Source organism: Ochlerotatus camptorhynchus, unplaced genomic scaffold (assembly GCF_037179485.1).
Source record: "Ochlerotatus camptorhynchus isolate MF236.1 unplaced genomic scaffold, CSIRO-AGI_Acam_v1.1 ptg000432l, whole genome shotgun sequence".
Classification (NCBI taxonomy): Eukaryota; Metazoa; Arthropoda; class Insecta; order Diptera; family Culicidae; genus Ochlerotatus; species Ochlerotatus camptorhynchus.
Window position 1 is genome coordinate 6116578 of NW_027040918.1, and position 17402 is coordinate 6133979.

The 17402-nt window shown below is 43.7% G+C and overlaps 1 protein-coding gene across 1 annotated transcript in view; it reads left to right on the forward strand.

Annotated features, from left to right (window-relative positions):
• Positions 1-17402, forward strand: part of Sfmbt (Scm-related gene containing four mbt domains) — a 37350-nt gene that overhangs the window by 15334 nt on the left and 4614 nt on the right. The window contains exons 5-6 of the mRNA XM_065234202.1: positions 4821-5677; positions 5748-6187. Coding sequence (XP_065090274.1) covers positions 4821-5677; positions 5748-6187 — 1297 coding nt within the window. The remainder of the gene's footprint in view (positions 1-4820; positions 5678-5747; positions 6188-17402) is intronic.

The window sequence follows — 17402 nt, forward strand, 5'->3', positions numbered from 1 at the left end:
TATGGAACCTGGAGCGCAGGTGGACGTTGTATATACAAATCTTAAGGCTGCATTCGACCGGGTTGACCACTCCATACTGCTAGCTAGACTTGAAAAACTCGGTGTATCCTCGGGCTTAAATCGTTGGTTCAAGTCCTATCTGACCAATCGGGAACTTTGTGTTAGAATCGGATCAGAGCAATCGGACTATTTTACAAACAGCCCCGGTTTTCCTCAAGGTAGCAACTTGGGACCATTGCTATTCTCGATTGTTGTGAAAGAGGCTGGACTGATCCTCCCAACTGGCTGCCGATCATTCTACGCGGATGATGTGAAGATCTATGTGATTGTTCGTAGCTTCGCCGATTGCTTGCGGCTTCAGCACCTAATCGATATTTTCGAAGAGTGGTGCTCAAGAAACTATCTCACGTTGAATGTACAAAAAATGTAATATTATCTCATTTCATTGCAAGCTGAAACCAGTGGCATTCAACTAAAGGGTGATACGATCAAAATTTGGTCAAGGGAAAACGCGTGTACATCGGTGAAATCGTATATTTAAAAAATCAAATTAAATTTCTTTTTCAAGTTCAATTAGTATAAAATTCAGGAAAAATATTCAGTTAGGCTTCCGCTTTTCCAAATCCGAATTGCCGGGCCTTACGCTTGACCCCTGCCATCAGATTTTGTACAGCCACCTTGTCCACCTTCTTCGCCGCAGAAAGCCAGTTTGCCTTGAACTGCTGCTCGCCCTTAGCAGTTTTTTTGGTCTTCTTTAGGTTCCGCTTGACAATAGCCCAGTATTTCTCAATTGGGTGGAGCTCTGGCGTGTTGGGAGGGTTCTTGTCCTTGGGAACCACCTGCACGTTGTTGGCGGCGTACCACTCCATGGCCTTTTTACCGTAATGGCAAGATGCCAAATCCGGCCAAAACAGTACGGAACAACCGTGTTTCTTCAGGAAAGGCAGCAGACGTTTATTCAAACACTCTTTCACGTAAATTTCTTGGTTGACAGTCCCGGAAGCTATGAAAATGCTGCTTTTCAAGCCACAGGTACAGATGGCTTGCCAAACCAGATATTTCTTTGCGAACTTTGACAGTTTCATGTGCTTGAAAACATCTGCTACCTTTCCCCTTCCTTTTGCCGTATAAAACTCCTGTCCCGGAAGCTGCTTGTAGTCGGCTTTGACGTAGGTTTCGTCGTCCATTACCACGCAGTCAAACTTCGTCAGCATCGTCGTGTACAGCCTCCGGGATCGCGCTTTGGCCGTCGTATTTTGTTTATCATCGCGATTTGGAGTCACTACCTTCTTGTAAGTCGATAGTCCGGCTCGTTTTTTGGCTCTATGTACGGTTGTAGACGATACACCCAGCTTATTTGCGGCATCTCGGAGAGAGAGGTTAGGGTTTCGCTTGAAACTACCGGCAACTCTCATTGTCGTCTCAGCGGCTTCCGGTTTTCGATTTCCCCCCGATCCAGACTTCCTGGCTGTCGACAAACGTTCCCCAAACACTTTAATAACATTTGTAACGGTTGATTTGGCAACTTTTAGCGATTTTGCCAACTTTGCGTGCGAGTAGCTCGGATTTTCGCGATGCGCGAGCAAAATTTTGATACGCTGCTCTTCTTGCTTGAACGGCATTTTGACAACTGAAGAGTGAATTCCAAAATCAAAATAGGAGCAACATTCTACACACACACACCTTCAAAATGAAAGGTGTTCAGGTTTTTTAAATGCAAAATTGAAAGAAATACGTCAAGTTGATATTGACCAAATTTTGACCGTATCACCCTTTATACGATAAATCATCAACTTCTGCAACGTGTGGACAATGTTCGTGATCTAGGGATCACGCTGGACTGCGCCTTAACATTCAAGCTTCATTACTCGGGCATCGTTGCGAAAGCTAACAGGCAACTCGGGTTCATTTTCAAGATCGCTGACGAGTTTCGCGATCCTGCCTGTCTAAAAGCTCTATACTGCTCTCTAGTGCGATCGTTATTGGAATTCAGCTCGGTAGTATGGTGCCCGTATCAAACAGTTTGGATAGCGAGGATTGAATCTGTTCAAAGAAAATTTGTTCGGTATTCCTTTCGTCACCTTCCTTGGAATGACCCTGTGAACCTTCCGCGGTACGAAGATCGTTGTCAACTCCTGGGTCTTGAAACATTAGAACATAGGCGGACGATTAGTCAGGCCGTGTTCGCAGCGAAAGTACTTATTGGTGATATCTCCAGGAATCTTGGCTGAATTCGAAATCTACGCACCCGAACGAGTTCTTCGGGCGAGGAGTTTCCTGCATCTGCTGCGAACTACAGCTTGCATGACCCAATACGGTTCATGTCTGGGCGTTTCAACGATTTTTACGAGCAGAGCTTCTGTAGACACTCGTTGAGGTAGATCTCCCCGTTTACAATCCCGGTAGTCACGAACGGTGCATCCATTTTCCACATGAGCAGATCGCTTTCCAAATCATGTATTTCTTGGCAAACGGAAGTCCGCCTTGACGTAATGAGGCTTCGTCGGCATCTGGGTGTACAGTTTCCGGGCCCGTGACTTTCCCACCGCATTTTGCCGTTCGTCACGATTGGAGCCTTCTGCACTTTGTACGTATGCAGTCCCTCGCGGACCTTGGATCTCTGAACGAAAGATTTGGACAGATTCAACTTTTTGGTCACATCCCTGACCGAAGCATTGGGATTCCGCTTAAACGCTTTCTCGACACGCGTGTGATCCTGATCACTAATAGAACATCCATTCTGACCGCATCTCTCCTTCCGTTCGATGCTCAGAGTTTCGTAGCAACGTTTAATCACACGACTCACCGTTGACTGCACGATTCCGAGTTGTTTTCCGATGTCCCGATGAGAGAGTTGGGGATTTTCCAGGTGCTTGCGCAAAATCAATTCGCAACGTTGCTTTTCGGGTGACACCATTTTTTCCAACTTTCGAAAAACTGACAGCAATAAAAATACAGTGTAAACAATACACTCAAAACTACTTCTACCCAAATTTTCAAGAGAAAATACCCAATGTTTTTTTTTCCGTGATGCAATTTGATGTGGGACACCCTTTACTCGTCTAATTTTGCATTGCAATGTTAAATTAGACGAGGTAAACCTTGTATCCGAGGGACCGCGGATATAAAGTACATTGAACTATCTACAACTCGACATTGAAAAGACCATCGAGTTATAGAATTATCGTGTTATACACACCATATTCTGAAATCGCTGTCCGGCAAAATAGTTTGCTGAAATGCGGTCCCAGGTCCTTTCATATTAAAAATGTATGGTAAGATCGCTTGTTTATCATGTATTTTGTAAAACTTCTCGTTGTCGTCGGCACCAACTTGAGTAACGGTATAATGTGATATGAGGGGCTCGGTGGCCTTAGAGCAACCGTTTTTGCTTACTGAGCAGAACATCATGAGTCTAATCTCAAGCCCATTCACATTCAAGATTTGTTAATCGTTTTATGTTAACTTGACTACATGGTATAAGAGCAACTCGATGATTGAAAAAAGAGCTCGTCTGCCTAGTGGCAAACGTTTTTGCTTACTGAGCAGAAGACCGTGGGTTCAATCCCAAGCTCCTTCGCGTTATATGATATTTAGGACATCAATTCAGCTTATCGTTTACCAAATCTTCGTTGTGCTCTTCTTCATCTCCTATGCATGCAGTCGTGGTCAGCAAAGTCTGCAAAGAATTCGTGCGCCGCACGGTGTGTACCGCTCATAGTGTGGATCGCTTTCTCACAGATTAGTTGGAAAAGAGTGTGCGAAGTAAATGGGAGAACCACACACTCTTGTTGAGTGTTGTGAGATGCATGCACAAAGTTGCTTTGCTAACGCTTTTAGGTGCTTTCAGCCCTGCCCATGACTTTGACAGATAAGGGACTGTTCATAAACTACGTAGACAGTTTGGGGGGGGGGGGGGGTTGACAATTATCCACGGCCCTTACAAATTTAAAAAAAATATGCATAATTGTCTACGCAGGGTCAAGAATCTCAAAAAACTGTCTACGTAGTTAATGAACGGCCCCTAATCGATTATTATTCAAATTTTGACATGTCGTCTCTTCATAAATTCAGCCTCTTTATGAAAAATGACAAAGACGCCATTTTAAAAAAAAAATCGCAAGATCCAAAATGGCCGAATTTTGTTAAAATATGAATGATTATGCAATGTTTTATCGAAACCGGAGAAGTTCGAGATTTCCGATTCGTCATTTGGCGTGGAATTGCTCTTTTCTTGGATGCCTGACAAGCATTCGTATCTTCGAGACTTCCCTGGATATCCTAAAAACTTTTCTAGAACGCTGAGTGACTTCTCAGGATGTTCTAGAAACTTTTACTGACATGCTTGAAACTCTTAGAAACGGGAACTTCCCTGCAAAACTTAAAGACTGATGTCATGCTTACAGTCCTGTTCTCGAGACTTCTCTTTCACTATAAGAAAGCCTCCATTGAACTCCTGACTCGCAATAGCTCATGTGAAAATGAGTTGGATGAATTATAAACTCCTCTTACTTTGTCTAGGAATTCTAAAAACTATTCGAACCCAGCCCTTTAAACTACCTCTTGAAAGTCTACAGAGCTTTCCGTGTTAGAACTTCCAATTATCCTCTCAGAATAGCTCGCTACCCGCTTTCCTTATTGGACTCCCTAGAGAAGTCCGCGCAACTCCTATAGTTGAAATTTTATTGAAAATCTAACCTGACATCGAAATCCCCCGTTCCGCCGTTTACCGTTCCTGTGTCGACTTGGGCTAGAAAACTCATCCAACAATCGACTGGCTACAGATCTAATCTTCCCATCTTCCCCTCCCCCCCTCACAGAAGCGACAACAGCAACCACGGTGTACATAGCGACAAAACAATCAGCCACGAAATAGTTCCCCAGGACGAGATCCCGCAGCTCCCGCGGGGAACTAGATTGCCTTCGCCCTGTATTCAGGACGAACGAATCATCAGCATCCGGAGGAAACCGTCGGAGTTCATCAATTCGTTCGACTGGACCTCATCGCTGTCGGATCCGATCTTTTTCGCCGCGCCGGTGACGTGCTTCCGGCATGCGCCGGGCTACGAAATGTGGCCCAACGTGGTCATCGGAATGAAGGTGGAGGTCGAGAATACCGACATTGACGTCCAGCAATCGCTCATCAGCGGAACGCCGCACTCGTTCTGGGTGGCGACCGTGCTCCGAATCTGCGGCTACAAAGCTCTCCTACGCTACGAAGGGTTCGATACGGACTCGTCCAAGGATTTCTGGGTGAATCTTTGCTCGTCTGAGGTCCATCCGGTCGGGTGGTGTGCAACGCGCGGTAAGCCACTGATTCCGCCGAAAAGTATAGCCAAACCGTACAAAGATTGGAAGGAATTCCTGGTGAAGCGTTTATCGAACGCGAGGACGCTCCCGTCGACGTTCTACAATAAAATCAGCGACAGTTTTAAGTCACGCTTCCGTGTGGGTTTGAATCTGGAAGTGGTGGACAAGAATCGTATCAGTCAGGTCAAGGTCGCCTCAATCAATAAGATTGTGGGGAAGCGATTGTACGTCCGGTACTACGACAGTCCTCCGGACGATAATGGATTCTGGTGTCACGAAGATTCCCCATTGATCCACCCCGTCGGATGGGCCACCACCGTTGGACATAATCTTGCCGCACCCGATGAGTACATGGATCGAATGAATGGTAACTTTGATTTTTTTTAGAAAGCTGTTCAATTACAAAACAAATAATTTTCATTTTCCCTTGATTCTAGCCGCCCGCGATCAGATCCTCGAGCCGAACGAGGACGATGCCACGATGGATCTGTTCAAGACCAACTTCCACTTTGAGGAATACTACCTGGAGGGAAAACAGACCGGTTTCGAGGAAGGCATGAAACTGGAAGCCATCGATCCGCTGAACCTGTCGTCTATCTGCGTGGCCACAGTGATGTCGGTGCTGAAGTTCGGCTACATTATGATCCGCATCGATTCGTACGATCCGGACGTCAGCGGAGCGGACTGGTTCTGCTATCACGAGAAGTCGCCGTGCATTTTCCCGGTCGGGTTCTGTTCCAGCAATCAGATTACGCTCACGCCTCCGAAGGGATACGATTTGACAACTTTTACGTGGGACCAGTATCTGGTGGACACCAATAGCAAACCGGCGACGGAAGATCTGTTCTATCGGGACCTGATGAGGCAGAAATTTAAGGTGAGTGGGAAGGAAATATTTGAAAACGATGCGCGAAAAAATCGTGCAATTGTTTATTTATTAATTTAGTATTAGGGGAACTAGGGGCAAGAAGGTCACCCGGGCAAGAGTGCCACCCTCGATATATTTTGAAAATGAAATCATTTCAAATTTATCTCACGATGAACCTATGCACGGTATTGCTATGAAGCATTCTAAAAAGTTATGTCCGAATCGAAGTCGTAAAAAAAAAAGCAAAAAATCATTTGATGGTTGTTTGATACATTAATAACAATAAATTATTAAATATTTTGTTTAATTAATCAAAAATTATGTTCCTAAAAATAAACTTTATACGGGGCAAGAGTGCCACCCCTACATTTATGTATTAAATTGTACAAAAATGTTCAGAAATTAACACAATTGGGCATTTATGTTTCCAATATACATTGTTTTCGTGAAATTTTGGAAAACAAACTGTATAAAATAGTATCAAAAATAGTTTCCATTTGAATCTTTGACGCACATGGTTTATATGTTTTAGATATAAAAAAATATATCGTTAAGTCAATATTTTAGTGGAATAAACAATAAAAGCAGATGCTGTTATACCTAAGAATAGTAATTTGTTGTTTGGAAATGAACATTTATCAGTTTCACTTCATTTTAGACATATGGTCTTTTTGCCCCATAAGAGTGGCCCTCTGCCCCGTAGCATTTTTTAGAGCAGGTTCGACATGACATTTTGAAAAAAATCATTAACATTTTTTGATGGGGTTTAATTTTAATTTCAATGATGATACATGGAGACAAGGTTATAAACTTACAATTCGATTCACAAACTCCTATAAATATTCACGGAATCACATATAAAAACGCGCTATCGTTGCCCCTAGTTCCACTACCTTGATTCATCTGACAATTATTGATCTATTAAAACAAGACAAGAAATTCTTCTAGCAAGCACATTTAGCGGAACATTAACATCCAATATAGTATAAGCATCGTTGAACGCATTGGCCTTGGCGCGGACAGGCTCATTCATTCTATGCTGTTGGTTACGAGCGGCAAGATGCACGATAGATGCAGCATAGAGGTAGACTACCTAAAATTTAACGTAGTAGCTTTGCCAACGATGATCTGAAGTGTATTCTATTGCACTATAGGTCAAGATGGAGAAATGATGGACAAAAAAGTTATGATTTAAAAAAAAAACTCAAGTTTTTTTTTTAAATATCCAAAACATGGTCAAATTACTTTTTAACGAAAGTACACCAAATTTACAATAAAAAAGCACTGAAGTAATTTTTTCTTGATCGCACCGTTTTCGAGATGTAGCGGTTTAAAAGTAAATATTTTTAAAATGTTGGTAGTTTTTGGCCATTTTTAAATGTATTTCGTGGTTCTCCATTACCGGCAATATTTTTTTCGGAAAGATCAGAAAATTTTACAATAGTGGATATGGGCAGAATATGTATTGATTCAAATAGTAGCAAGCCTAAAAACATAACTGTGACGTTTATTTATAGTTTATATAATAAAATCTTATTTTTTTTAATGGGACTGACTTGCGGTTACTTTTCGCTTTTTGCAATAGCACAGCTCAAAAAACAGAAAGATAAACTAAATAATGATGCTAACTCAAAATTGATAAAAAAAAATACATATGGGACTGTTTTGCGGTTACCGGCAGTTCAGGAGGTAGCAGGAAAAACTTTAGGGATGTCCTGATAATTACAAAGAAATTGAGTGATTTAAGGCAAAGTTCCGTGAGCGTTTATAAAGTTTATAAAACTTAAGGAAATTTGTGGAAACTTCAAGGCAATTCAATTAATTTCAATAAAATTTCGGATTCTTATTAAAAAATACTGAGAAATTCAGGACAGTCTAGAGAACTTTAGGGAAATTCAAAAATCTTTTGGGCAGTTTTAATAACATCAGGAGAGTCTAGTCTCAATATTAAAATTTGATTCGCGCCAGAGGGGGTTTCGGTGTGGTCAACGGTTCCCGCATGACGACACTAAGTAACTTGCTGTTCGGCAAGAGCCCATGCCCATGCAGATGAGCAACAACAACTACAGGGTTCTGCCTGCTGTAGAACTGCAAATCCGAAGCTTATCTGGATCTCAAACCATTTCCGAAGTATGACTGATCTGGAGTGGAGGGATATTTGATGGTTTTCATCGGTAGTACATTGGCCATTGGTTTTCATTGGTGATGATGATGATGATGGTCCCACCAAAGATAAATACTAAGATGAAACTGTCGGAAGAAAAACTTTCTATTTGAGTGTCCTCTTTCACGGTCCCTTTCATCCAATGAATACCCCCCGTATTCAATGTAATTTTGTGGTATTGCTGCCCCCTCGGTAGAAATGAAATTTTGCGCTCATTTTGATCAAAACAAACACCAAAATCAGAGGTGTCCCATTTTTTAATTACTCGATTAACAACTAATCGATTTTTTTTGTTCGCTGTGCTGACATTTTTCCACCAATGAGAGTGCAGCACATGTTTGAAACGATCGATGATGATCCTCTGGAGAAGTTAATGCTTATATCGGCATGATATAACCGATTACAAATATTTTACTTTTCGGTTCGTTAATCGATTAATCGATTATTCGAATGAAAATCGGCCATCACTAGATGTATGTGAAACGTCGTTTCAAATATATGGACCGTACATAAATAATGATACAATTTGAAAGGGACCGGGGCTCATCACAAATTACGTCCACACGGTAACCGAAATAAACACGAGTGTTCACCGGTTGGTCGCACCTCTTACCCCTACAAAGGTTTGAGCTGGACGATTTATGTTTAAGATAATTAAATATGACATTTTAACCAGGTTAGCAAACAAAATCGAACTGGTTTCAGTTACAGATATAAATTCCCTCTAGAGTTTACAGTTGCTTCACAGCGATATAAATGTGGAAAAGCTCAGGCGTCCACCCCTTAGTTCGCCTTTTTGTCCACCTAAAATATTCATAAGTATTACAAGTATTAACCTTACCAATCAGGCTAAGGCCTTGTTGTCCTCTGCTGTCCGAAGAAGTCGTCTCCACTCTACTCGATCCATGGCCACAGTTCGCCAGCCTCGTAGTCTGCGAAGGGTCCGCAGGTCACCTTCTACTTGGTCGATCCACCTTGCCCGCTGCGCGCCTCTTCTTCTTGTTCCTGTTGGGTCGCTTTCTAGAACCATTTTCACTGGGTCGTCGTGCGGCATTCTTACGACGTGCCCAGCCCACCGTAGTCGCCCAATTTTTGCAATGTGGACGATGGATGGTTCTCCCAGCAGCTGGTGCAATTCGTGGTTCATTCGCCTCCTCCACGTTCCGTCATCCATCTGCACTCCACCGTAGATGGTACGCAACACCTTCCGTTCGAAAACACCAAGGGCGCGTTGGTCCTCCACGAGCATAGTCCAGGTCTCGTGGCCGTAAAGGACCACCGGTCTAATCAGCGTCTTGTAGACAGTCAACTTCGTGCGGCGGCGAATTTTATTCGACCGGAGCGTCCTCCGGAGTCCAAAGTAGGCACGATTCCCTGCCATAATGCGTCTTTGAATTTCTCTGCTGGTATCATTTTCGGCGGTCACCAGTGAGCCCAAATACACGAACTCATCGACCACCTCGATTTCGTCACCGTCAATCTGAACTCGGGGTGGGAGGCTAACATTGTCTTCCCTTGAACCTCTTGCTTTCATATATTTTGTCTTTGATGCGTTGATGGCAAGTCCAATCCGTCTAGCTTCAGCCTTCAGTCTGATGTACGTTTCCGCCATCATCTCAAAGTTCCGTGCCATAATGTCAATGTCATCGGCGAAACCAAGGAGCTGAATGACTTCCTGAATATCGTGCCACTCGTGTCTATCCCAGCTCTTCTGATCACACCTTCTAACGCGATGTTGAACAGCAGACACGAAAGTCCATCACCCTGCCGTAACCCCCTTCGAGATTCAAAGGGACTCGAGAGTGTCCCCGATACTCGAACAACGCACGTCACTCGATCCATCGTCGCCTTGACCAATCGCGTCAGTTTATCCGGAAATCCGTACTCGTGCATAATCTGCCATAGCTGATCTCGATCGATTGTGTCGTATGCGGATTTGAAATCGATGAACAAATGATGTGTGGGCACGTTGTATTCGCGGCATTTCTGCAGAACCTGCCGAATCGCGAAAATTTGGTCCGTGGTAGCGCGGGCACCCATGAATCCCGCCTGGTATTGCCCCACGAACTCTCTTGCATATGGTGACAGACGGCGGCATAGAATTTGGGAGAGTACCTTGTAGGCGGCGCTCAGCAGTGTGATCGCGCGGTAGTTGCAGCAATCCAACTTGTCGCCCTTTTTGTAGATTGGGCATACGACACCTTCCATCCACTCCTCCGGTAATATCTCCTCCTCCCAAATCTTGGCAATTACCCAGTGCAGCGCTCTAGCCAGTGCTTCACCACCGTATTTCAATAGCTCACTTGGTAGTTGATCTACACCAGTTGCTTTGTTGTTCTTCAGCCGACCGATCTCCTCCTCAACTTCTTGAAGATCAGGGGCCGGTAGCCTGTCGTCTTCTGCGCGTGCTCCAAGGTCTGTTGCCGTGCCACCTTCGTTTTCTGCTGCTTCACCGTTGAGGTGCTCGTCATAGTACTGCTTCCATCTCTCAATCACCTCACACTCGTTCGTGAGAAGGTTACCGTCCAAGTCCTTGCACATATCGGCTTGCGGCACGTAGCCTTTGCGCGAACTATTTAGCTTCTCGTAGAACTTCCGTGTGTCGTTTACGCGGTACAGATTTTCCATCGCCTCGCGATCTCGATCTTTCTGCTGACGCTTCTTCCTTCGGAAAACCGAGTTTTGTCTGTTCCGCGCTTGTCTGTATCGCTCCACATTCAATCTCGTGCGGTGTTGCAGCATTCTCGCCCGTGCTGCATTCTTCTCCTCTACTAACAGTTTGCATTCGCCGTCAAACCAGTCATTTCTTCGGTCCGGGATTGCAGTACCTAGTGCCGCTACAGCAGTACTACCTATGGCTGAACGGATGTCCCTCCAGCCATCTTCAAGAGAAGCTGCGCCAAGCTGCTCTTCCGTGGGTAGTGCAACTTCCAGCTGCTGCGCGTAGTCCTGGGGAACTCCGGTGTCCCGTAGTTGCTCAATGTTGGGTCGTGGCGTTCGACTTCGACGTGTGTTATGCACCGTCGAGAGTTTTGAGCGCATGCATACTGCAACTAGGTAGTGGTCCGAATCTATGTTCGCACTGCGGTACGTGCGGACGTTGATAATGTCGGAGAAGAATTTCCCGTCGATTAGAACGTGATCGATTTGGTTTTCTGTGTGTTGGTCAGGTGATCTCCAGGTGGCTTTGTGGATATCCTTGCGGGGAAAAAAGGTACTTCGAACTACCATACCCCGGGAGGCTGCAAAGTTCACGCATTGTTGGCCGTTGTCGTTCGATACGGCATGCAGGCTGTTTGGCCCGATTGCCGGTCTATACATTGCCTCCCGTCCTACCTGAGCGTTCATGTCGCCGATGACGATTTTGACGTCCCGTTGCGAACAGCCGTCGTACACCTGCTCCAGCTGCGCATAGAACGCTTCTTTCTCGTCGTCGGGTCTCCCTTCGTGTGGGCAGTGCACGTTGATGATGCTGTAGTTGAAGAAACGGCCCTTAATCCTCAACTTGCACATCCTCGCGTTGATCGGCTGCCAACCAATCACGCGTTGGCGCATCTTACCCAGCACTACAAAGCCGGTTCCCAGCTCGTTGGTGGTGCCACAGCTCTGGTAGAAAGTAGCCGCTCGATGCCCGCTTTTCCATACCTTTTGTCCCGTCCAGCAAAGTTCCTGCAGTGCTACGACTTCGAAGTTGCGTGGTTGAAGTTCGTCATAGATTAACCTATCGCAACCCGGGAAGCCGAGCGATTTGCAGTTCCATGTTCCGAGTTTCCAATCGTAGTCCTTATTTCGTCGCGTAGGTCTGTGCCGATTGTTCCGATCCGTATTTCTTTCTTCGGTATTTGCAACTTTGTTTTTTTTTTCCAGGGCGGCTTGTTGGGCCTGCCCCAACCCCCTGTCTCGCCGGGGGACCATCGTGCACAGCTCTGTTTAGAGTCCCACGCTGGCACTAGGACGGTGATCAGCCGCTCCTAACATGGAGAACAGACGCCGTTTTGAGCCGCACATCCATGGTGAGCAGACGCTCAGGTTTGGTGAAGCATTTCCTCTATCACCGTACTATGGTTACCGCGCCAGTGTTCGCGTCGCACCTCTTCACTTTGCTATTGCCGGACTGGCAACATTGCCCAGGCTACGCCAACCAGCTGTGTCCATGTTTCAGCTGGTAGTCTTTTGTTATCATATGACTCGAGGAGGCGTGAAGTAGGAACTTGTGAGGACCAGGGCTAGGTATTCCGCTCCTTCCAGGTTGTCAACTCACCATTTTGTAGTTACAAGTAATCAAGAGTTAATGAACAATCAACAAAGCATCCTGTTACACTAGCAACCCCGCAATCTGATGCTATCATAATTTTCAGCAATGTCAGGAATGCTCACGAACCCCCAACATTTGCCAGAAACTTACTACTAACTCAAGGTATCTTCCAAATAAGCTTCAAAATTTCATTTTTTTATCAAATGTTAAATTCAGTCCTCTATATCCGTAATACGCGCGCGAGGCTCAAACCTTTGTAGACTACTTTTTTTTTTTTAAATAATCTACTATTAAATCAAATATTAAAATTCCATCATCACCATCGTGGCGAACAGAAATAGTTTTTGCAGTGCTACAATAATTATTAAAAAAAAGTCGTTATGACAGCTATCCATATAAAATAATCCGTTAGAGATAACTTCGTCATGATACATAATTTGTCAATTCATAAAAAAAAATCACTGGATAACTGTTCAAAAGACAGTTTTAACGTGTGAAATGCAGTGTCTTTTAAATTCTGTAAGTGTTGCTGAATGTTTGATATGTCTAGGCCAGGCTTCCAAATAGTACAGCCTTCTCGCGACAGTTGGTTTATACCTGAGTTGACTGTTTCTTTGTGTGCTTTACTATCGCTTGCTACCGTACGTTCAGATCTGCATTCGAAGTGTTTTGGCAAGAGCGCACGCACGAACGAATGAAAGCTGTATTAGAACAGTCGCATATATACCGCTTTGCTGAAATCATTGTGCTTGGAACGTAGTGAACCGAATGGGCTGTATTTATACATTTCTTTATGACCAGGTTTTCAATGCTTCTGTCGTCATGACAGCCTTCACAAACCGACGACATCCCTCAGCTTACCCAAGTGTCTGTCACGAGACATGATATACAATTGATATACGGCTGTGGAGTATGGAAGAAACCTAGAAAAATGATCCCGAACAGACATGTCGGCCCGATGTCGGATCAATGTAAGGTCAATTTATTATCGACGTCGGTCAAATGTCAATTATGTGTTTATGTAGGGTCAATGTCGGGCCAACATCGGGTTGGGGTTTGGTAGAAGTCAGGTTGGTGTCGGATAGGCTTATATTCCTGAATGTCGGAATGTTTGATCTGCTCAAGACCGTGCGTTTTAAAAAAATATCGGATGAAAATTTTGCAATGGGTAACACGAACGTGATAGCAACCGAACGAGCTTGGCGTCACACTGACAGTGTAGTAGCAGTGTCACGACATACGAACAAAATTACAAAGACAGCAGCAACGAATCGGCAGTTTGACGGACTGCTTGTTGTATGTACGAGGAACGTTACGAATGACCATCCGAGGCTGTCATAGCCGAACGAACAAAATACATGGATAAGAACGAGTTGTCATGTGCTACACAAGACGGCAACGTTGCATGTAGTATGACAGCCTCACTGTGGGCTGTCGCTTATAGCTCAAATCTCAAGGCTGTCGTAGGAAAAAGAAAGCGACAGTCGTTGGACTACTGTCATGAGGCGGTACTTTTGGTATGCCTGGTCTAGGCATCGAATTGAAAACATTTATTCCTTTATAATACTTATAATGAATTTTGTGAAGCACAAGTAGTACATTGCGGAAGACAATCAGCGACACGAGAGGCTTATCTTCGAGGTAACGTATTTTGAGTCGATCAGATGACCTGGTTCGAGGATGTTGTTTCTAGAGTGGGAGCATTTAACCGGCAGCTGGAAGTAATTTCGTCCACCAATAAGGTTACACCTTCGTTTATGCACCCGTTTCTTTTGGACGGGTCGAATTTGTTGCAACACCGTATAGGTTGGATGGCATCGAGTTCCTTTTGCACTGCCCACTTCGCTCACGTTCTAATGAAAATGCAGCTTAATATTTGCCAGAAATTTTTAATGAAAACCCAAACTCATGAAATATTGACACCTTGATTGGTACACTTCGGCCTACTTCGGCACGTTCGGTACAGCGCTTCGCACAGCTTTCGGCACAGCTGAAAATTGCACCACAGATTAGGGTGTGCAAAGTTGAATACCCATTGGTTAATTCACATTTTACAACTAGTGATATTTCAAATAACAGTTCATTCTGTAAATAAGGAATCAACTCCAAGAGAGATGTTGCTTATGAGAATTTTCAGGCAGGATTTTATCTGCCAAAGAACAGCTCATGCTATAAAGGAGTCAAATCTCGCGTCACTTTTCAAAAGGTCCTAAGTAACAAATGTAAACAAATCGAATTAAGCGATACAAACTATTACTCTTCTATCACTGTATATGATACAAAACACCCACCCAAATTTACTTTCATTTAATTAAGATAACCATAGGTCAAACATTGTCCGATGTACAATTTGAAATGATGGGTACATGATTATTGCGTCGGTCATGTGGACTGCCTAACATGATTGGTGCTCATCTTCTAAAGGCGGGGTCAATCTAAAGTTAGGGTCTCTACTCTGAAATATGTGAAAGGGAATCTAGTATCATGTAGAACAAAACGTCCAGTGTAACACTCATTGATTATGTCATTGAGAAAAATCTTCCAATGTAACAAGTCCGATGTACAACTTGACTAGTCAAAACGGCCAATGAGTTTTTTTTTTCTATATTGTAGCATGAAATTCTAAGTAAAATTGTGATTTTATCGTTTCTACTAAATTTTCAACGTTATTATTCACTGACTACATTAAAAATAGTATTGCAAAATGTATTGTTTCTAAACAGTTAAAATAATAATCCGTCGAACTTCAACTTCGATTTTCTCAAAATGGTGGATATGTTACATTGGTCTATTTGAAAAGTAACGCGGGAAATCCAAGAAAGATGTTACTTTTGAGAATTTTCCGATGGAATTTTCAAATGCTTTTATTTGTCAAAGAACAGTTCAAGATACAAAGAAGGAATCAACTCCAAGAGCAGACTTGCGCTTCCACTCACTTGCAATAAAAAGTGATTTTCGAAATTTTGAAATCATTAGATGTTAGGGGAAATGTCTCTAATTTTGGCCTATGGATCTAAGATTGGGCCCATCGCTAAAAATCTGCTATTTATAAATTGTATCTAGATTAACGCGTCATTGGGACGGTACTAATGGATATTTTTGGTTGCTATTGAAAATTTAGTCGATTGCTGAATTTATTTATGGACCCAAATTAGGGGCATTTAGCGCCCGACATTACATAAAGGCTGATACGGTCAAAATTTGGTCAAGGGAAAACGCGTGTAAATCGGTGAAATCGTTTATTTAAAAAATCAAATTAAATTTCTTTTTCAAGTTCAATTAGTATAAAATTCAGGAAAAATATTCAGTTAGGCTTCCGCTTTTCCAAATCCGCATTGCCGGGCCTTACGCTTGACCCCTGCCATCAGATTTTGTACAGCCACCTTGTCCACCTTCTTCGCCGCAGAAAGCCAGTTTGCCTTGAACTGCTGCTCGCCCTTAGCAGTTTTTTTGGTCTTCTTTAGGTTCCGCTTGACAATAGCGCAGTATTTCTCAATTGGGCGGAGCTCTGGCGTGTTGGGAGGGTTCTTGTCCTTGGGAACCACCTGCACGTTGTTGGCGGCGTACCACTCCATGGCCTTTTTACCGTAATGCCAAGATGCCAAATCCGGCCAAAACAGTACGGAACAACCGTGTTTCTTCGGGAAAGGCAGCAGACGTTTATTCAAACACTCTTTCACGTAAATTTCTTGGTTGACAGTCCCGGAAGCTATGAAAATGCTGCTTTTCAAGCCACAGGTACAGATGGCTTGCCAAACCAGATATTTCTTTGCGAACTTTGACAGTTTCATGTGCTTGAAAACATCTGCTACCTTTCCCCTTCCTTTTGCTGTATAAAACTCCTGTCCCGGAAGCTGCTTGTAGTCGGCTTTGACGTAGGCTTCGTCGTCCATTACCACGCAGTCAAACTTCGTCAGCATCGCCGTGTACAGCCTCCGGGATCGCGCTTTGGCCGTCTTATTTTGTTTATCATCGCGATTTGGAGTCATTACCTTCTTGTAAGTCGATAGTCCGGCTCGTTTTTTGGCTCGATGCACGGTTGTAGACGATACACCCAGCTTATTTGCGGCATCTCGGAGAGAGAGGTTAGGGTTTCGCTTGAAACTACCGGCAACTCTCTTTGTCGTCTCAGCGGCTTCCGGTTTTCGATTTCCCCCCGATCCAGACTTCCTGGCTGTCGACAAACGTTCCCCAAACACTTTAATTACATTTGTAACGGTTGATTTGGCAACTTTTAGCGATTTTGCCAACTTTGCGTGCGAGTAGCTCGTATTTTCGCGATGCGTGAGCAAAATTTTGATACGCTGCTCTTCTTGCTTGGACGGCATTTTGACAACTGAAGAGTGAATTCCAAAATCAAAATAGGAGCAACATTCTACACACACACACCTTCAAAATGAGGGGTGTTCAGGTTTTTTAAATGCAAAATTGAAAGAAATACGTCAAGTTGATATTGACCTAATTTTGACCGTATCACCCTTTACATTTCCCCTATAATGATATTTTGTACATGTTAGATACAAGAAGAGCATGAACACATAAAACCTGTCAAATTTGCTTGCAAATAGTCCCAATGAGTGATTTTACGATTCGCGAGCGCTCTATCTGAGTGAACGCTCACGAATCATAAAATCGCTGATTGTGACACTCTAAAAGCGAAATTTACAGGTTTTATGTGTCAACCTCTTGCCTTTCAAAGCTCTTCTTGTTTCTAACAAGTACAAATTTTACTAGGAGAAATGGATCTAAGATTGGGCCCATCGCTAAAAATCTGCTATCTATCAATTTTATCTAGATGGCCGCCG